The following is a 22747-nucleotide window of genomic DNA, read 5'->3' on the forward strand; positions in this document are numbered from 1 at the left end:
ATATTTGCTTGAGCAGCAGAGATGCTAGCTTTAACGGAAGCGTGTAAAGCTGCAGAGAAACAGGATGTGACAATATACACTGATAGCCAGTATGCATTTGCTACATTACATTTCTTTATGATGCAGTGGGCAAGACGAGGTGTGACAGCCTCTACAGGGAAACCTGTAGAAGACGCCAAACTCTTGCAAAATCTGCTGGAGGCAGTGTTATTACCCAGTAGAATTGGTGTTTGCAAATGTGTAGCACACATGTGAGGGAAAGATCCAGTTGCATTAGAGAATGCTTTTGCAGATAAGATCGCGAAAGAAGCAACTTTAGGAGAACATGTTGTTAACGTTTTAGCAGTGCAATGCCAGCAGACATTGGCTATTATGCGGGATGCACTGGTAGACATGCAGGGCCACTCACCTACTGCAGGAAAACAGTTGTGACTTACAGTAGGAGCGAGCTTGCAGGATGGTGTTTGTTATCTGTGTGATAAACCAATACTGCCTTAGACTTTATATAGGACTGCTGCTATTTTGCGCCATGGGCTTTGCCATGTCGCAACAGGAGGGAGATAATGAGTAGTTTATACTTTAAGATTAAATACCCTTAAAAAAATTTTTTGCAGGTCATGTATGATATGTTGCAAGCACAATTCTCGGGGTAATTTGAGACCTAAGAGAGGGAAATTCCCCAGACCCGGTCACCCATTTTAAGTTATTCACATGGACTTTATAGAGCTGTCCAACTGTAATAACTATAAGTACTGTTTAGTGATAGTGTGTCCTTTTTCAAAGTGGGTAGAAATTGTACAAACTAGAAAAGCAGATGCCATTTCGGTTGCCAAAGCAATATGTAAGAATATCATTTGGAACACGGGATTCCCGAGACCATTTATAGTGATAATGGTCCACATTTTGTAAATGAAGTGATTAGATTAATGGCACAACATTTAGGGATAACACTAAAACATCATTGTTTATATCACCCACAAAGTGCAGGGTTGGTAGAGAGAACTAATGGAACAGTAAAGTTAAGACTTAGGAAGAGACACGCAGGACATGGTTAAACTGTATAGAATTAGTTAAGATGTATATGAATGTACATGAGGATTACTCCAACAGAGAATGGTCTGACTCTTTGAGATTATATATGTTAGAGCATTTGGAGTTCTAGTCTTCTGTAGTGATGATAGAAAAGCAGAAGAGAGAGCATATTAGCAGATTAGATGCTTAAAATGTTTAAAAACGAAGAAGTCTTGAGAACAAATGATCTGCCAGATGATTCTGTTCTCTGCAGGAGCAGAGTCTGAAGTCTGGAGATTGGACGTTGACAAGGCCATGGAGAGGAAGTGCTGGTCCAGTCCACGGTGGGAAGGTCCCTATCGGGTGCTGCTGACGACGACCACAGCGGTGAAGATTGCTGAAAGGAGTACTTGGATACATCAAGCGCACTGCAAGAAGGTGACGCACATCCAGGCCAGCTCGGGGTAAGTGGCAGGAAGACCGGGTACAAAGGGGGGGAAAGCCTCCAGGGCCCCTCGTCTCAATCCGGTGAAGAAACCAACTGAGCCACAGGTACTCATCAGAATGGCTGGGAATGTGCTGTGCGCCTTCTTGTGCCTGTGGACCCAGAGTGGGATGACAGGAAGCGCACTGGGACAGAGCAAACCACACCCAGTACCCGCATGGGGTTTTCAACAACTACTGGTGGCAGTTTGTGAACACAACCGCTCACATAAAGAACGAGACCAATGGCTATGCTTGTGATGCCACTGGTTACACATTCTTCTGGACTGTGGCCATATAGCATCACTGAGAGTGAGACAGTTTGTTGGTTGCCGTGGCAACACATCCAGGAGTAAACGTACTTGGAACACTGCCAACTTTTCAACTTCTGAACCTGAATGGACGGTTGATTCACCAGTAGCTGGGAAGGTGAACTGCTCTGGTATGACAGATCTGCTAGTCTGACTCCAAGAATCTGACTCGCTGCAGGACATTGAACAGCTAAATGAACTGGAAATAGGCCAGTTGCCTATGTGTATGAAGGGCAATGGATTAGTCCAAGTTGGAGATTTACCATGAAATTTGTGCAACGTCACCTATTCTTTGTGTCCTCTGTGAGAAGGATGCAAACAGAGAAGCCTTTTGTCTACATTTACATCATGAACACTTCTGTAAGCTGGTTGAGGTTTTGAGCCAAGAAGATCAAAACAGCTTGATCCAATTTCCTTTACAAAGCTTTTCCTGTGGTGACAACAGGACAGGAGAAGAGTTGTGAATGCAGATAATACACCAGTTGACTCTAACCCCCACAGGATGCCCACAGTGAGAAGGTTTGGGGGAGTTGATAGGAGTCATAAAGAAGGGTGTTGACCAGGCTACAGCTTTGAAGTTAGCTGAGAGCCACATGGACAAACAATAAAGTCAACTGATGTGTTTGAATGTCTATGTCTGTATACAGTTGGATTGTAGTGACATTTGATTTTTGAGTTTGTTGATTCTTCTTGTTTGACTGTGACATTCAGTTGTTTACTTGCAGGAATACATAATGAATCGCACGACAGGAGTAGATGCACCACAAAGCTGGAGAGCTTGGTGAATGTCTGGTCCTTGGTGGCATCTTCTTTTGAAAATATTAACTCTTGTTTTTGGACTGTTGACACTTGATTTGCTTATGTATAGGATGCATTTTACCGTGTATAAGATCAATGGGAACTAAGATGATTTCTAATACATTTGTTGATTATGTACCTTTACAACAGTATGAATTGACTGAAATGGATGATATGACAGAAGCCTGTGTATAAATGACGCCTGCGCTGAAATTGTCAAGCAAGAGGTGCATGGCTAAGAATATACTACACAGGAATAATTTGGAGCATAAAAATCACAAAACAGGAGGGAATGTTAGAGTGAATTGTTAATGTTCGTCATTTTTATGCTTGCCATCTCTACATTGTTTAACTGTGGGATGAAAGCAGTTCCACAGTCCCCCTCCCCAGATTCTTGAGTTTTTGGGTGAGGGGCTGTAGGTTTGATTACAGACACATCCTATCTGGAAGGTCTGTTTGATGTAAGCTTCCTGCCCAGCAGGAGGACACACACACACACACACACACATATATATACATACAGTGCCTCGTCTTTGTAACCAAGGGGGGTTAAGAGGGGAGGTACGTGTTGTAAACTATTGTGTGAACTGTAACAGTTTGTCAATAAATAGCTGCGAGGGAAGCTGCTCTTTGAAGGACTTTGGGCTGGAGACAGGTTAGGAGCGTGAGCTCCAAGAGCTGGTTCTTGACCAAAGGCCTCCCTTGCGCAAGTAATCGATCGAACACTGTTGCCTTGTTTTTCTTTCATGGGAATAAGTCCTGGATACAGCGGGGTCTGAGTTTAGACCCAACATGTACATTTTATATTTGCATTTCAAGTTATAAAAATTTACTCAACATGCCTGTGGGTTTTTTTTACAGTAAAAAAATACTACTAGGATTTTAAGTTCTTTGTGTGATTTCAGATCAGTAATACTAATGCAGTATGTCAGTGAAAAAGACTAAATTCAGTTGAGCTGAAAAGAATGATGCCAAACAAGGCAAGGGGAAAAAATAAAATGAAACAATTTGAGGGTGAAATACAAACGTAAACTCAAAAGGAATCAAAAATGGCCGGTTGTATTTCAGACCTCTGTGGGTTAATCCAACAAATCATGAAAAATTAGGTTTAAATTTTTGTTCATGACAGTGCAGATTTCTGACATTTTGTGTAATTTAAGCATCAAACAATGTGATTGTTTTCTAACAAAAAAACAGTGTGAAACTTAAGTTAGACTTGTGTTTGTAAATGAACCGCCCCATGTTGTGTAGCTTTCTGGATTTTATACTTATTGGGCTACATATTTATTTATTATACAGGCTGTACAGTACATAACATCAAAACTCACATGTTTTATGCAACTAAAGTGTTTAATTATGTGGGCTACAGACAATAATTAAGTTATAGACTATATTTATATGAAAAACATGTATACTGACTGCATTTGAATCATTTTAACCATATGTAACCCCCTGCATATGTGTTTGGGGAAAAAAAGGCTTTCATTTTGCCACCCCATTTGATTTCTTTGCCACCCTCATGCCACCCTAAAAAAATTCTCTAGATCCGCCCCTGAGCCTATATCCTGCCTCTTGCTTTATTTCCGTCCTAGCGTTTTAAAGACGCACGTCGTGTACTAACAAACCTAATCTCTCCCGGAAGTCGATATGTGTGGATATCTTTTTTAATTTTTTAATTGATCTACCAAGGATTAGCGGATGGATGACATTTCTCCTTTTTTTGGCAATCATCGCCACAGTTTATCGTCCCGATGTCACTCGGTGCTGCGCAGGCTGTTAGTCCTGATGGTAGCGCTTCTGCGCACAGATGTAATAGGTACGTCGATTACATTTTTTTCTATTTTATTGTATTTTTATTTTATTGTTGCTTCCTTTGTGGAAGGTAGACTAGTACAGAGAAAGGTGAGGCTTTGTGAAACACTAAAACAGTTGAAGCACCTGCACCGGACCGCGGTCAAGTGAGCCGTCATTTGTGAGCCGCGGTCAAGCCAGCCGTTTCCTCTCCGCCGCATAAATTTCCTTGCGCTTTTACACCAGTCTTTAAGGTATCGCCTTTTCGATTTATATCCCGATTGAAAGCCTAGACCCGCGCGCACGTGCACGCGCGCGAACACTCACACGTGCACGCGCACACACAAATTACAATGGAACAGCCCAATACAACCATCGTGACAGTCTGGTTGCATATTCAAAAATTCATTAAAAATCATCCTTAGTAGTTGATGTCCAACTTTCAACAGATTATTACTCTGGGACACCTACTGTACCTCTGTGCCAACTTTCAGACAGATTTACTGTGGAATTCCTCAGATATTAAAGCAAACTTGTATTCAATGCAATACAGTCAATACAATTATGTCAATTTCAAAAATTCATTAAAAATCATCCTTAGTAGTTGATGTCCAACTTTCAACACATTCCTCATCTGGGACACCTACTGTACCTGTGTGCCAAGTTTCAGACAGATTTACTGTAGAATTCCTCAGATATTAAAGCAAACTTGTATTCAATGCAATACAGTCAATACAATTATGTCATTTTCAAAAATTCATTAAAAATCATCCTTAGTAGTTGATGTCCAAATTTCAACACATCCCTCCTCTGGGACACCTACTGTACCTCTGTGCCAAGTTTCAGCCAGATTCACTGTAAAATTCTTCAGATCTTAAAGGAGATTTATATTCAGTTCTCTACAGTCAATACACTACAAATATGTCATTTTCAAAAATTCATTAAAAATCATCCTCAGTAGTTGATGTCCAACTTTCAACACATCCCTCCTCTGGGACACCTACTGTACCTCTGTGCCAACTTTCAGACAGATTTACTGTAGAATTCCTCAGATATTAAAGCAAACTTGTATTCAATGCAATACAGTCCAATACAATAGAATTATGTCTATTTCAAGAATTCATGAAAAATCATCCTTAGTAGTTGATGTCCAACATTCAAAACATCCCTCCTCTGGGACACCTACTGTACCTCTGTGCCAAGTTTCATCAAGATTTACTGTAGAATTCCTCAGAAATTACAGGAGATTTATATTCAATGCAATACAGTCAATACACTCCAATTATGTCAATTTCAAATATTCATTAAAAATCATCCTTAGTAGTTGATGTCCAAATGTCAACACATTCCTCCTCTGGAACACCTACTGTACCTCTGTGCCAAGTTTCAGACAGATTTACTGTAGAATTCCTCAGATATTAAAGCAAACTTGTATTCAATGCAATAAAGTCAATACACTACAATTATGTCAATTTCAAAAATTCATTAAAAATCATCCTTAGTAGTTGATGCCCAACTTTCAACACATTCCTCCTCTGGGACACCTACTGTACCTCTGTGCCAAGTTTCAGACAGATTTACTGTAGAATTCCTCAGAAATTAAAGCAAACTTCTATTCAATCCAATACATTCAATACAATAGAATTATGTCATTTTCAAAAATTCATTAAAAATCATCCTTAGTAGTTGATGTCCAACTTTCAAAACATCCCTCCTCTGGGATACCTACTGTACCTCTGTGCCAAGTTTCATCAAGATTTACTGTAGAATTCCTCAGAAATTACAGGAGATTTATATTCAATGCAATACAGTCAATACAATAGAATTATGTCAATTTCAAAAATTCATTAAAAATCATCCTTAGTAGTTGATGTCCAAATTTCAAAACACCCCTCCTCTGGGATACCTACTGTACCTCTGTGCCAAGTTTCATCAAGATTTACTGTAGAATTCCTCAGAAATTACAAGAAATTTATATTCAATGCAATACAGTCAATACACTACAATTATGTAATTTTCAAAAATTCATTAAAAATCATCCTCAATAGTTGATGTCCAACTTTCAACACATTCCTCCTCTGGGACACCTACTGTACCTGTGTGCCAAGTTTCATCCAGATTTACTGTAGAATTCCTCAGAAATTACAGGAAATTTATATTCAATGCAATACAGTCAATACACTACAATTATGTAATTTTCAAAAATTCATTAAAAATCATCCTCAATAGTTGTTGTCCAACTTTCATGAGATTCCTCCTTTAGGACACCTACTGTACCTCTGTGCCAAGTTTCAGCCAGATTCACTGTAGAATTCCTCAGATATTAAAGCAAACTTGTATTCAATGCAATACAGTCAATACACTCCAATTATGTCAATTTCAAAAATTCATTAAAAATCATCCTTAGTAGTTGATGTCCAAATTTCAAAACACCCCTCCTCTGGGATACCTACTGTACCTCTGTGCCAAGTTTCAGACAGATTTACTGTAGAATTCCTCAGATATTAAAGCAAACTTCTATTCAATGCAATACAGTCAATACAATTATGCCAATTTCAAAAATTCATTAAAAATCATCCTTAGTAGTTGAGGTCCCACTTTCAACACATCCCTCCTCTGGGACACCTACTGTACCTCTGTGCCAACTTTCAGACAGATTTACTGTGGAATTCCTCAGAAATTAAAGCAAACTTCTATTCAAAGCAATACAGTCAATACACTAGAATTATGTCATTTTCATAAAATCATTAAAAATCATCCTTAGTAGTTGATGCCCAACTTTCAACACATTCCTCATCTGGGACACCTACTGTACCTCTGTGCCAAGTTTCAGCCAGATTTACTGTAGAATTCCTCAGATATTAAAGCAAACTTGTATTCAATGCAATACAGCCAATACACTAGAATTATGTCATTTTCAAAAATTCATTAAAAATCATCCTTAGTAGTTGATGTCCAACTTTCATGAGATTCCTCCTTTAGGACACCTACTGTACCTCTGTGCCAAGTTTCAGACAGATTTACTGTAGAATTCCTCAGAAATTACAGGAGATTTGTATTCAATGCAATACAGTCAATACAATAGAATTATGTCAATTTCAAAATTCATTAAAAATCATCCTTAGTAGTTGATGTCCAACTTTCAACACATTCCTCATCTGGGACACCTACTGTACCTCTGTGCCAAGTTTCATCTCAATCCGCTGCATCAATAATTGTTTAATATTGATGGATCAAAAGTGTTGCTGAGAGAGTCATGACAGGGACTATAAAGAGACAGCATATTTCAGCCATATTTGCTCGTCTTCACTGACTCGCTTTGAAATCCAGATTTTAATTTTGGAATATTAGGTGTACTTGTGGTTCCTATAGAATTTTAAGGTTGAACGGGAATCAGAGTCTTGATCTCTCAGGCCTCTCTTCTGTGGATGCAGCTCACATCATTCTGTACAATACGATAATTTTTAATTCTACAACTGTTTATAACCTGCATAGTTCACATTTCTGTATAGCTGTATATCTCATATTTCTGTATAGTTTTTTTATTTCATATTCTGTATAGTTTTCATATTTATTATTTTCATAGCCTGTACATAGCTTGTACTCACTACAGCCTGTACATACTTATAGTTATAGCATATTCATAACATACCTTCATACCGTGTACATTGTAACATACCATAATAGACCCATTTCTGTAATATACTTACATACCTATATTATTGCTGATATATATTGTAATATATCTATATCATGGCTAAAGCACTTCTGGATTGATGCAAACTGCATTTCGTTGCCTTGTACCTGTGACGTGCAATCACAATAAAGTTGAATTCTATTCTATTCTATTCTATTCTATATTAATTCAGATATGTCTGTGAAGGTTCTCAGTCATCCAGGTCATCGTAGTCAAAGGAGTTTGCAAAGAAAAGCGTCTGGACTTCTTTAAGTTGCTTGAAGACGTTTCACCTCTCATCCGAGAAGCTTCTTCAGTTCTAAGGTCAAATGGCCGAGAGTCCCAGATTTAAACCCAGTGGGAGTATCCCCCCCAATGAGGGACAAAGGACCCCTGGTGATCCTCTAATCACATGCACCAAGGTGTGAAAGCGGGTGTGGGACCTAATCAGCCAGGGTTTCGGGTGAGCCCATTGTGAAACCTGGCCCCACCTTGTCATGTGAATTCCTGAGGTCAGATGGCCCAGGATGTGAGTGGGCGTTAAGGCGTCTGGGGAGGGAACTCAAAACTGGATTATAGATGGCAGACAGTTGGTGTCGTAAACCACCGCCTCTGTTCAAAGATGGTCGCTCACAGTGGACATAGATGGCCTCTTTCACTCCTCTTTCAAACCATCTGTCCTCTCTGTCCAAAATGTGAACATTGGCATCCTCAAAGAGTGACCTTTATCCTTAAGATGCAGATGGACTGCTGAGTCTTGTCCTGTGGAGGTGGCTCTTCTATGTTGTGCCATGCGCTTGTGAAGTGGCTGTTTGGTCTCTCCAATGTAGCAGTCTGGGCATTCCTCGCTGCACTGTACAGCATACACCACGTTGTTCAGTCTGTGTTTTGGAGTTTTGTCTTTCGGGTGAACCAGTTTGTGTCTGAGTGTGTTGCTGGGTCTGAAGTACACTGGGATGTCGTGCTTGGAGAAAACTCTCCTGAGTTTCTCTGATACACCGGCTACATAGGGGATGACAATGTTGTTGCGTCTGTCTTTCTTATCCTCCCTCGCTGGTGTCTGATCTTCTTTTCTGTGCCTCTTTGCTGACTTTATGAACGCCCAGTTAGGATAACCGCATGTTTTCAGTGCTTCCTTTACATGTGTGTGTTCCTTCTTTTTCCCTTCAGGCTTGGAGGGAACATGTTCTGCCCGGTGGTGTAGGGTCCTAATTACTCCAAGTTTGTGTTCCAGAGGGTGATGGGAGTCAAAGAGGAGGTACTGGTCCGTGTGTGTGGGCTTCCGGTAAACTTCAATGTTGAGGTTGCCATTCTCTTCAGTGTGCACCGCGCAGTCCAGGAAAGGCAAACAGTTATCCTTTGTGTCTTCCCTGGTGAACTTGATGTTTTATCCACAGCATTAATGTGCGCAGTGAAGGATTCCACTTCTTGTGTCTTGATTTTGACCCAGGTGTCGTCTACATATCTGTACCAGTGGCTGGGTACTCCTCCTTTGAAAGAGCCAAGAGCCTTTCTTTCCACTTCCTCCATGTAAAGGTTGGCTACAATAGGTGACACAGGGGAGCCCATGGCACAGCCATGTTTTTGTCTGTAGAAGCCTTCGTTGTATTTGAAGTATGTTGTGGTAAGGCAGAGGTCTAACAGTGTGCAAATCTGATCGGGTGTGAAGTTGGTCCTGTCTTCCAAGGAGCTGTCTTCTTGTAGTCGTTTTCTGACAGTCTCCACTGCCTCCGTGGTGGGTATGCAAGTGAAGAGGGAGACTACATCAAAGGACACCATGGTTTCATCTGGATCCAGGGTAAGTTTCTGGACCTTGTCGGTGAAGTCGGTGGAGTTCTTGATGTGGTGTGGGGTGTTCCCCACGAGAGGATCCCTCGTGTTCTTCAGACCCAGCAACACACTCAGACACAAACTGGTTCACCCGAAAGACAAAACTCCAAAACACAGACTGAACAACGTGGTGTATGCTGTACAGTGCAGCGAGGAATGCCCAGACTGCTACATTGGAGAGACCAAACAGCCACTTCACAAGCGCATGGCACAACATAGAAGAGCCACCTCCACAGGACAAGACTCAGCAGTCCATCTGCATCTTAAGGATAAAGGTCACTCTTTTGAGGATGCCAATGTTCACATTTTGGACAGAGAGGACAGATGGTTTGAAAGAGGAGTGAAAGAGGCCATCTATGTCCACTGTGAGCGACCATCTTTGAACAGAGGCGGTGGTTTACGACACCAACTGTCTGCCATCTATAATCCAGTTTTGAGTTCCCTCCCCAGACGCCTTAACGCCCACTCACATCCTGGGCCATCTGACCTCAGGAATTCACATGACAAGGTGGGGCCAGGTTTCACAATGGGCTCACCCGAAACCCTGGCTGATTAGGTCCCACACCCGCTTTCACACCTTGGTGCATGTGATTAGAGGATCACCAGGGGTCCTTTGTCCCTCATTGGGGGGGATACTCCCACTGGGTTTAAATCTGGGACTCTCGGCCATTTGACCTTAGAACTGAAGAAGCTTCTCGGATGAGAGGTGAAACGTCTTCAAGCAACTTAAAGAAGTCCAGACGCTTTTCTTTGCAAACTCCTTTGACTACGATGACCTGGATGACTGAGAACCTTCACAGACATATCTGAATTAATATAGAATAGAATAGAATAGAATAGAATTCAACTTTATTGTGATTGCACGTCACAGGTACAAGGCAACGAAATGCAGTTTGCATCAATCCAGAAGTGCTTTAGCCATGATATAGATATATTACAATATATATCAGCAATAATATAGGTATGTAAGTATATTACAGAAATGGGTCTATTATGGTATGTTACAATGTACACGGTATGAAGGTATGTTATGAATATGCTATAACTATAAGTATGTACAGGCTGTAGTGAGTACAAGCTATGTACAGGCTATGAAAATAATAAATATGAAAACTATACAGAATATGAAATAAAAAACTATACAGAAATATGAGATATACAGCTATACAGAATGTGAACTATGCAGGTTATAACAGTTGTAGAATTAAAAATTATCGTATTGTACAGAATGATGTGAGCTGCATCCACAGAAGAGAGGCCTGAGAGATCAAGACTCTGATTCCCGTTCAACCTTAAATTCTATAGGAACCACAAGTACACCTAATATTCCAAATTAAAATCTGGATTTCAAAGCGAGTCAGTGAAGACGAGCAAATATGGCTGAAATATGCTGTCTCTTTATAGTCCCTGTCATGACTCTCTCAGCAACACTTTTGATCCATCAATATTAAACAATTATTGATGCAGCGGATTGAGATGAAACTTGGCACAGAGGTACAGTAGGTGTCCCAGATGAGGAATGTGTTGAAAGTTGGACATCAACTACTAAGGATGATTTTTAATGAATTTTTGAAATTGACATAATTCTATTGTATTGACTGTATTGCATTGAATACAAATCTCCTGTAATTTCTGAGGAATTCTACAGTAAATCTGTCTGAAACTTGGCACAGAGGTACAGTAGGTGTCCTAAAGGAGGAATCTCATGAAAGTTGGACATCAACTACTAAGGATGATTTTTAATGAATTTTTGAAAATGACATAATTCTAGTGTATTGACTGTATTGCATTGAATACAAGTTTGCTTTAATATCTGAGGAATTCTACAGTAAATCTGGCTGAAACTTGGCACAGAGGTACAGTAGGTGTCCCAGATGAGGAATGTGTTGAAAGTTGGGCATCAACTACTAAGGATGATTTTTAATGATTTTATGAAAATGACATAATTCTAGTGTATTGACTGTATTGCTTTGAATAGAAGTTTGCTTTAATTTCTGAGGAATTCCACAGTAAATCTGTCTGAAAGTTGGCACAGAGGTACAGTAGGTGTCCCAGAGGAGGGATGTGTTGAAAGTGGGACCTCAACTACTAAGGATGATTTTTAATGAATTTTTGAAATTGGCATAATTGTATTGACTGTATTGCATTGAATAGAAGTTTGCTTTAATATCTGAGGAATTCTACAGTAAATCTGTCTGAAACTTGGCACAGAGGTACAGTAGGTATCCCAGAGGAGGGGTGTTTTGAAATTTGGACATCAACTACTAAGGATGATTTTTAATGAATTTTTGAAATTGACATAATTGGAGTGTATTGACTGTATTGCATTGAATACAAGTTTGCTTTAATATCTGAGGAATTCTACAGTGAATCTGGCTGAAACTTGGCACAGAGGTACAGTAGGTGTCCTAAAGGAGGAATCTCATGAAAGTTGGACATCAACTATTGAGGATGATTTTTAATGAATTTTTGAAATTGACATAATTGGAGTGTATTGACTGTATTGCATTGAATAGAAGTTTGCTTTAATTTCTGAGGAATTCCACAGTAAATCTGTCTGAAACTTGGCACAGAGGTACAGTAGGTGTCCCAGAGGAGGGATGTGTTGAAAGTGGGACCTCAACTACTAAGGATGATTTTTAATGAATTTTTGAAATTGGCATAATTGTATTGACTGTATTGCATTGAATAGAAGTTTGCTTTAATATCTGAGGAATTCTACAGTAAATCTGTCTGAAACTTGGCACAGAGGTACAGTAGGTATCCCAGAGGAGGGGTGTTTTGAAATTTGGACATCAACTACTAAGGATGATTTTTAATGAATTTTTGAAATTGACATAATTGGAGTGTATTGACTGTATTGCATTGAATACAAGTTTGCTTTAATATCTGAGGAATTCTACAGTGAATCTGGCTGAAACTTGGCACAGAGGTACAGTAGGTGTCCTAAAGGAGGAATCTCATGAAAGTTGGACATCAACTACTAAGGATGATTTTTAATGAATTTTTGAAATTGACATAATTGGAGTGTATTGACTGTATTGCATTGAATAGAAGTTTGCTTTAATTTCTGAGGAATTCCACAGTAAATCTGTCTGAAACTTGGCACAGAGGTACAGTAGGTGTCCCAGAGGAGGGATGTGTTGAAAGTGGGACCTCAACTACTAAGGATGATTTTTAATGAATTTTTGAAATTGGCATAATTGTATTGACTGTATTGCATTGAATAGAAGTTTGCTTTAATATCTGAGGAATTCTACAGTAAATCTGTCTGAAACTTGGCACAGAGGTACAGTAGGTATCCAGAGGAGGGGTGTTTTGAAATTTGGACATCAACTACTAAGGATGATTTTAATGAATTTTTGAAATTGACATAATTGGAGTGTATTGACTGTATTGCATTGAATACAAGTTTGCTTTAATATCTGAGGAATTCTACAGTAAATCTGTCTGAAACTTGGCACAGAGGTACAGTAGGTATCCCAGAGGAGGGGTGTTTTGAAATTTGGACATCAACTACTAAGGATGATTTTTAATGAATTTTTGAAATTGACATAATTGGAGTGTATTGACTGTATTGCATTGAATAGAAGTTTGCTTTAATATCTGAGGAATTCTACAGTGAATCTGGCTGAAACTTGGCACAGAGGTACAGTAGGTGTCCTAAAGGAGGAATCTCATGAAAGTTGGACATCAACTATTGAGGATGATTTTTAATGAATTTTTGAAATTGACATAATTGGAGTGTATTGACTGTATTGCATTGAATAGAAGTTTGCTTTAATTTCTGAGGAATTCCACAGTAAATCTGTCTGAAACTTGGCACAGAGGTACAGTAGGTGTCCCAGAGGAGGGATGTGTTGAAAGTGGGACCTCAACTACTAAGGATGATTTTTAATGAATTTTTGAAATTGGCATAATTGTATTGACTGTATTGCATTGAATAGAAGTTTGCTTTAATATCTGAGGAATTCTACAGTAAATCTGTCTGAAACTTGGCACAGAGGTACAGTAGGTATCCCAGAGGAGGGGTGTTTTGAAATTTGGACATCAACTACTAAGGATGATTTTTAATGAATTTTTGAAATTGACATAATTGGAGTGTATTGACTGTATTGCATTGAATACAAGTTTGCTTTAATATCTGAGGAATTCTACAGTGAATCTGGCTGAAACTTGGCACAGAGGTACAGTAGGTGTCCTAAAGGAGGAATCTCATGAAAGTTGGACATCAACTACTAAGGATGATTTTTAATGAATTTTTGAAATTGACATAATTGGAGTGTATTGACTGTATTGCATTGAATAGAAGTTTGCTTTAATTTCTGAGGAATTCCACAGTAAATCTGTCTGAAACTTGGCACAGAGGTACAGTAGGTGTCCCAGAGGAGGGATGTGTTGAAAGTGGGACCTCAACTACTAAGGATGATTTTTAATGAATTTTTGAAATTGGCATAATTGTATTGACTGTATTGCATTGAATAGAAGTTTGCTTTAATATCTGAGGAATTCTACAGTAAATCTGTCTGAAACTTGGCACAGAGGTACAGTAGGTATCCCAGAGGAGGGGTGTTTTGAAATTTGGACATCAACTACTAAGGATGATTTTTAATGAATTTTTGAAATTGACATAATTGGAGTGTATTGACTGTATTGCATTGAATACAAGTTTGCTTTAATATCTGAGGAATTCTACAGTAAATCTGTCTGAAACTTGGCACAGAGGTACAGTAGGTATCCCAGAGGAGGGGTGTTTTGAAATTTGGACATCAACTACTAAGGATGATTTTTAATGAATTTTTGAAATTGACATAATTGGAGTGTATTGACTGTATTGCATTGAATAGAAGTTTGCTTTAATTTCTGAGGAATTCTACAGTAAATCTGGCTGAAACTTGGCACAGAGGTACAGTAGGTGTCCCAGATGAGGAATGTGTTGAAAGTTGGGCATCAACTACTAAGGATGATTTTTAATGATTTTATGAAAATGACATAATTCTAGTGTATTGACTGTATTGCTTTGAATAGAAGTTTGCTTTAATTTCTGAGGAATTCCACAGTAAATCTGTCTGAAAGTTGGCACAGAGGTACAGTAGGTGTCCCAGAGGAGGGATGTGTTGAAAGTGGGACCTCAACTACTAAGGATGATTTTTAATGAATTTTTGAAATTGGCATAATTGTATTGACTGTATTGCATTGAATAGAAGTTTGCTTTAATATCTGAGGAATTCTACAGTAAATCTGTCTGAAACTTGGCACAGAGGTACAGTAGGTATCCCAGAGGAGGGGTGTTTTGAAATTTGGACATCAACTACTAAGGATGATTTTTAATGAATTTTTGAAATTGACATAATTGGAGTGTATTGACTGTATTGCATTGAATACAAGTTTGCTTTAATATCTGAGGAATTCTACAGTGAATCTGGCTGAAACTTGGCACAGAGGTACAGTAGGTGTCCTAAAGGAGGAATCTCATGAAAGTTGGACATCAACTATTGAGGATGATTTTTAATGAATTTTTGAAATTGACATAATTGGAATGTATTGACTGTATTGCATTGAATAGAAGTTTGCTTTAATTTCTGAGGAATTCCACAGTAAATCTGTCTGAAACTTGGCACAGAGGTACAGTAGGTGTCCCAGAGGAGGGATGTGTTGAAAGTGGGACCTCAACTACTAAGGATGATTTTTAATGAATTTTTGAAATTGGCATAATTGTATTGACTGTATTGCATTGAATAGAAGTTTGCTTTAATATCTGAGGAATTCTACAGTAAATCTGTCTGAAACTTGGCACAGAGGTACAGTAGGTATCCCAGAGGAGGGGTGTTTTGAAATTTGGACATCAACTACTAAGGATGATTTTTAATGAATTTTTGAAATTGACATAATTCTATTGTATTGACTGTATTGCATTGAATATAAATCTCCTGTAATTTCTGAGGAATTCTACAGTAAATCTTGATGAAACTTGGCACAGAGGTACAGTAGGTATCCCAGAGGAGGGATGTTTTGAAAGTTGGACATCAACTACTAAGGATGATTTTTAATGAATTTTTGAAAATGACATAATTCTATTGTATTGAATGTATTGGATTGAATAGAAGTTTGCTTTAATTTCTGAGGAATTCTACAGTAAATCTGTCTGAAACTTGGCACAGAGGTACAGTAGGTGTCCCAGAGGAGGAATGTGTTGAAAGTTGGGCATCAACTACTAAGGATGATTTTTAATGAATTTTTGAAATTGACATAATTGTAGTGTATTGACTTTATTGCATTGAATACAAGTTTGCTTTAATATCTGAGGAATTCTACAGTAAATCTGTCTGAAACTTGGCACAGAGGTACAGTAGGTGTTCCAGAGGAGGAATGTGTTGACATTTGGACATCAACTACTAAGGATGATTTTTAATGAATATTTGAAATTGACATAATTGGAGTGTATTGACTGTATTGCATTGAATATAAATCTCCTGTAATTTCTGAGGAATTCTACAGTAAATCTTGATGAAACTTGGCACAGAGGTACAGTAGGTGTCCCAGAGGAGGGATGTTTTGAATGTTGGACATCAACTACTAAGGATGATTTTTCATGAATTCTTGAAATAGACATAATTCTATTGTATTGGACTGTATTGCATTGAATACAAGTTTGCTTTAATATCTGAGGAATTCTACAGTAAATCTGTCTGAAAGTTGGCACAGAGGTACAGTAGGTGTCCCAGAGGAGGGATGTGTTGAAAGTTGGACATCAACTACTGAGGATGATTTTTAATGAATTTTTGAAATTGACATATTTGTAGTGTATTGACTGTAGAGAACTGAATATAAATCTCCTTTAAGATCTGAAGAATTTTACAGTGAATCTGGCTGAAACTTGGCACAGAGGTACAGTAGGTGTCCCAGAGGAGGGATGTGTTGAAATTTGGACATCAACTACTAAGGATGATTTTTAATGAATTTTTGAAAATGACATAATTGTATTGACTGTATTGCATTGAATACAAGTTTCCTTTAATTTCTGAGGAATATTACAGTAAATCTGGCTGAAACTTGGCACAGAGGTACAGTAGGTGTCCCAGAGGAGGGATGTGTTGAAAGTTGGACATCAACTATTGAGGATGATTTTTAATGAATTTTTGAAAATTACATAATTGTAGTGTATTGACTGTATTGCATTGAATACAAGTTTGCTTTAATATCTGAGGAATTCTACAGTAAATATTGATGGAACTTGGCACAGAGGCACAGTAGGTGTCCCAGAGGAGGAATGTGTTGAAAGTTGGGCATCAACTACTAAGGATGATTTTTAATGAATTTTTGAAATTGACATAATTGTAGTGTATTGACTTTATTGCATTGAATACAAGTTTGCTTTAATATCTGAGGAATTCTACAGTAAATCTGTCTGAAACTTGGCACACAGGTACAGTAGGTGTCCCAGATGAGGAATGTGTTGAAAGTTGGACATCAACTACTAAGGATGATTTTTAATGAATTTTTGAAATTGACATAATTGTATTGACTGTATTGCATTGAATACAAGTTTGCTTTAATATCTGAGGAATTCCACAGTAAATCTGTCTGAAAGTTGGCACAGAGGTACAGTAGGTGTCCCAGAGTAATAATCTGTTGAAAGTTGGACATCAACTACTAAGGATGATTTTTAATGAATTTTTGAATATGCAACCAGACTGTCACGATGGTTGTATTGGGCTGTTCCATTGTAATTTGTGTGTGCGCGTGCACGTGTGAGTGTTCGCGCGCGTGCACTTGACCGCGGTTGCACCGGAACTGTAGCGAGAGGAACTCGAGGTGGCGGGGGATTCTCTGGCTGGCGCAGCATCTAATAACCAACTCGCAAAATAAAACAAAATAAAAACAAACCAACAAACACGAAAACACCAGACATTATGGTACAGACTTATAATTTGCACCGATGTTTTTTCGAAATTCTATACGCGAAAAGTGAGCACGAGAGCCCTCGGTGCGCCTGCTCGCTGCTGAAGTCAAAGTAAACTTTATTGTCATCTCCGCTACATACAGTACAGTATATAGAGAGACGAAACGACGAGGCTCCGGTTACAGCAGTGCAAGTAAACAAACAATAAATATAAGAAGAGTAAGAAAATAAATATACACTTTAGGACTAGGGGTTAAGGGATCAATGACAATTTAAAATTTATAATTTACAGTTTGATGATTTAAAGTCTCACACAGAACCTGTTGAAAGCGGCAGGGGCCTGCTGCTTCCAAATAGAGCACATGTCATTCATAATGTTGTAAATCCAAGCCCATTATGTATTCATGAGTTGAATCCTAGGTTGTGCGAAATCCCAGAAATAAACCCTAGACCAGGGGTCTGCAACCTTTAACACCCAAAGAGCCACTTGGACCCGGTTTCCACGCAAAAAAACCAAACACTGGGAGCCGCAAATACCTTTTGAAATCTAAAATGAAGATAACACTGTATATATTGTTTTTTACCTTTGTGCTTTGTGCGAACATCTAAAGTAAGTAAGTAAAGTTTATTTATTAAGCGCTTTTCACAGACAGGCAGTCACAAAGCGCTGTACACAAATATTAAAATAAACAATACAATCAATAGACATTATACACAATGTAATAGATCAAATGTAAATAATGTAAAGAATATAAAATACGTAGATCAACAAAAGGCTTGTTTGAACAGAAAGGTTTTTAACTGCTTTTTAAAAGAATCCACAGAGCAACTAAGGTGTGTTGCTTATGAAATCCATGAAGTGCTACAGAGAAAATTACATTTTATTTATGTAATTAACACATTTTGAACTCTTAAAGAAATATAACAAAAGGAAAGACACCCAGCTGAACTAAAATGATCCATGTAGCAAACAAAAACTGTTGTGAGCCGCCACCCTTTTCAGGTCATGGCTTTTGGAGCCTTGACCTGACTTTTAAAAAGTAATTGGAAAAAAAGCACTATGCCGCTAAAAAAAAAAAAAAAAAGATATTTGCAAAATTCTGCCTAAATATCTATTTTACCTTGTTAATGTGTGTGGCGGGGCGTGGTCTGCAGTGCCGCTGCATGGGAGTCGGACGCACCTGAGCGGCACCCGCAATCACGCCTCGCAGCCTTAAAGCCTGTGCTCTCTCTGCTGTTGTGTTGTCGGGCTGTGAGCTGAAAAGGTACAGCCGGCTTTATGCGTACAGCAACCGTGTGTGAAAAGTGGTCAATAAAGAGATGCTGAAAAGCATGTTCATGGAAACATCGTCGGGTCTGCCGTGATATGTTTACAATGAGACTTCTGGTCCCAAACCTCTGCGCACAGCATCTGCAAATCGGGGCTTTCATCTTTACGCAGGACTGTAAGCTGTCATCTGTGAGGCGGGAGCGGTGTTTGTTTTTAACATAGTTCACGGTGGAGAACAGCTGCCGACATAATGTGGATCCGAAGATCCATAATTGGCCCATCTGGGGTTGAAAGTCTCGATAAATGCACGGCGTTTCGGCGGGTACCGGCTTCCGCGAGTGTGACGCTTATTTTGAGCGATGAAAAAAATAATAAGATATAATTTTATTTTTATATTTCAAAATCACAATAATCTTCCAATTTAGAACTACGAGTTAAAAAAAAGAACTAAACACAAATAAAATGCACTTCAGCGAAATACTTCTTCTATTTTCCCAAACCACCCGGAGCCGCAAAATAAGGACTAAAGAGCCGCATGCGGCTCCGGAGTCGCGGGTTGCCGACCCCTGCCCTAGACAAAGCGAATCTGTGCACTAAGGTGTAGGTCTATTAGGTTATGTTGTGGTGAGCCTCAGGTTGAGGGATGGGTGTTCATACTGGAGTGCAAAATTAAAACAATGGAAGATGGACAAGAAAAGTTCAAAGCCATCAGGTGCTCAGTTTAGAAAAAAGAGAAAAGATACAGGTAAGCAGATGTGTCATTGGATAATGGCAGGTCATGTATCCTGAAAAAATCATAATCATAATAAATAAATCATAATAATAAATAAATAAGAATCATAATACATAAATATCAAGAAAGTTGACAAGAATATTAAAGAGTAGAAAAGAGCGTATGTAAAAAGCGTGTAACAATTGCAGTGTTTACAGTGTATTGGATGGAGGAGTTGTACAGGGAGATGGCCACGGGCAGGAATGATTTCCTGTGTTATTCAGAGGTGCTTTTTGGTAATCTCAGTCTCTCACTGAACGTGCTCCTGTGACTAGCCAGTACGTCATGGAGTGGGTGGGAGGTATTATCCATGATTGGCCTTATCTTGGACAACATCTGCCTCTCAGACACCACCCTAACGGAGTCCAGCTCCATCCCAACAACATTACTGGCCATGTGGATCAGTTTATTTAGTCTGTTGGAATCTGTGACCCTAAACCTGCTGCCCCAGCATGCAACAGCATAGTGGGGGTGTTCGCCCAGGGCATCAAACAGGCTAGGACCGCCACTGCCTCTATGTATATAAATAAATTACCTTGCCGTTACAGTGTAAAGCTGAATACACAGCAGTATATCAGTGGTATCCAGCTGTTAAATATTTCAACTTTTGAAATGGATGGTTTCTACACTCAAAAATACTGGGTTAAAAATGACCCAATCAGTAACCCAACGCTGGGTCAAATATGGACCGAGCCAATGCTGGGTTGTTTCAACTTAACAGGGTTTGGTTCCTGGTTTGACCCAGCACACTGGGTTAGGATAACTACCCAAAAATTTGGTTAAATTGACCAATGTTTGAAGTTGAGGTTACCAAAAATAGGGTTAAATTGAGCCATCTGTAAAGTTGAGGTTACCAAAAATTGGGTCAAAAGTCAGAACCCATCACATGGGTTATATTATCATTAATGTTTAATGGTTAAGATTTCTACTTACTATAAAATTCAGCATATAAAAACTAGACTCAAGACAGATTTTCTCAAAAGATCTTTTATTGCCATAGGATACATAGAACATAGACAGCAAAATTCATACCAATATATCAATGAAAGTAAAATGCAAGTAACAAAAAAGTATATAATTCATTATATTATATCCATTACGTCAAATTAGTCTTTGGTTAAAGCACATGTACATGTTCATACACATAAAGACATGCTATGTAAAGCCGGCTCTGTTTTTAGAACAAATTACATGTAAAAACTCTTAATTTTAAAAAACTGATGAATTGATGATTATCTCAGTACTTAACATACATCAACACTTTGGAAAAGTGGCAAGAGGGAATCTCCCTCTCGGATCATTTCATGCACCTTTATGAGCAACATTTTATGCTTCCATCATAGCTACATGAGCCCTCATTTATTTGATCTATTTAAGTCATGTCCTGGGATTCATCTATTCCTGGGATAAATGACAGTGTGAAGGAATTCCCGAACCTGGGCGCATGACTTTGGGTAACTTGCATCACAAACAAAAAATGCTTTGAAGCAGCCATCAACACACCTTAGATTGCTGCAAATAGCAGAAACAAATCTATCTTCTAGTACCAGCAAGATGAACATTTTCTTGGGATTCCTTTGGTGCTGTATTCTTCTTCCTGATAGAACAAAGCCTTTTCCTGACATTGCTTAGACACTCCCCCAGATATCCAGTTGCTGGCCTTTGAGTTCTGCAAGGGCTGAACCATGCATCCTGAAATTTTTAAACAAAAGAAAAGGGTCAAGATTTAAAAGATTATTTGCAGTTGTTTGGTTAATGTCAAATTCTCTGTAATCCTGGAGCGCTGACCTCAAACACTATGCCTGACATTTGCTCAGAGAGGACCTAACAAAAATGAAACAGACCAGTCTGTGGTTGTGAATGCTTGAAATTAATTGTTAGGAGATGGATTAAGCCAAGATCAAGATCAAGTTTATACTATCACAAGGTTGTACAAACCTTTTTGCCAACTTCGCAATAGATTTAAACAAATGTTTTATTCATGCATCTATAATGTGCATATGACTGAAGATGTCACTTGGACGAGTGACATATAATGTGCATAATTCTTTTAAAGATATGGAGATTGAGTACATACAAACTGTATATTCATTTTTATAATCACAATGACACTCAGTATACTGATTGAAATCATGATGCCAAAATTGCCTTCATTCCTGAAGTTGGGCTGCAAGCAAAAACTGTTCCATTTAATAAAATTGGATAAACAAAAACTTTACTTTTCTGTAGATTTCTTGTAAAATAAACAAATACAAAGAGCAGAAGCTTTGAAAAACAAAAGAGAAATCAAACATTTTTGACTGATCCTCTTTGTTTTCATCACCCAGCACACACACTTTTGGAGCTGCCACTGGAGTCATTTTACTCGGGCCAGCACAGGACAGTGTCCCTGACGTTCTGACCAAGAAGCCCAAATGTAGCCACAGTGAAAATGCCACATACCCACACACACTACCACCACCACCACCACCACCAACAACCTTATAACTGATTTAGTTTATGTACAAGAAATACTTTTCTCCATAGCGCTCCATTAACTGTAAAATAAGTGTCCGGACCCTCCATCTTTCATGTATGGATATGTGCTGGTGTTCTTCAAGACTGGCAACCAAAGATCTTCCCCTCAGGTGTACCTCATGTATGTTCTAAAGTTAAATAATTAAAGTTAAAACATTTTTTATGTTAACTTTAGAATAATTGAATATTAGTTGTGTTTTGTGTGTTCCAGGCCTTTCTATGTTTTTGTTGGCTGATCAGCCACTGTTTAAGTTTCCCCTTTGTCTCATTTAGGTATGTTAGTTTGTTTGTGTTAGTAGTATTGTTTGTTGCCAGCTTTTGAGAAGAGTTCTGTTACTTTGACCTCTTTTATGGGCCCAAGATTTTGAATTCTCCGTACAATTTA

The 22747-nt window shown here is 38.6% G+C and overlaps 1 protein-coding gene across 13 annotated transcripts in view; it reads left to right on the forward strand.

Annotated features, from left to right (window-relative positions):
- The first annotated feature begins 4055 nt into the window (after positions 1–4055).
- The window catches only part of LOC102079988 (nectin-4), a 91862-nt gene continuing 73170 nt past the window's right edge, over positions 4056–22747 (forward strand). For 6 of the 13 annotated variants that reach the window (XR_003216765.1, XR_003216764.1, XM_025903794.1 and 3 more), the window contains exon 1: positions 4056–4419. Coding sequence is in view for 11 of the 13 variants with exons in the window: in XM_025903794.1 (XP_025759579.1) it covers positions 4302–4419 (118 nt within the window). In the remaining 2 variants the exon portion in view is untranslated. Of the gene's footprint in view, positions 4420–20305; positions 22484–22747 lie in introns of those variants that run through there. The other 7 variants (XM_019352604.2, XM_025903796.1, XM_025903803.1 and 4 more) reach the window with 4 other exon arrangements.

The sequence above is a fragment of the Oreochromis niloticus genome, linkage group LG16 (assembly GCF_001858045.2).
Source record: "Oreochromis niloticus isolate F11D_XX linkage group LG16, O_niloticus_UMD_NMBU, whole genome shotgun sequence".
NCBI lineage: Eukaryota > Metazoa > Chordata > Actinopteri > Cichliformes > Cichlidae > Oreochromis > Oreochromis niloticus.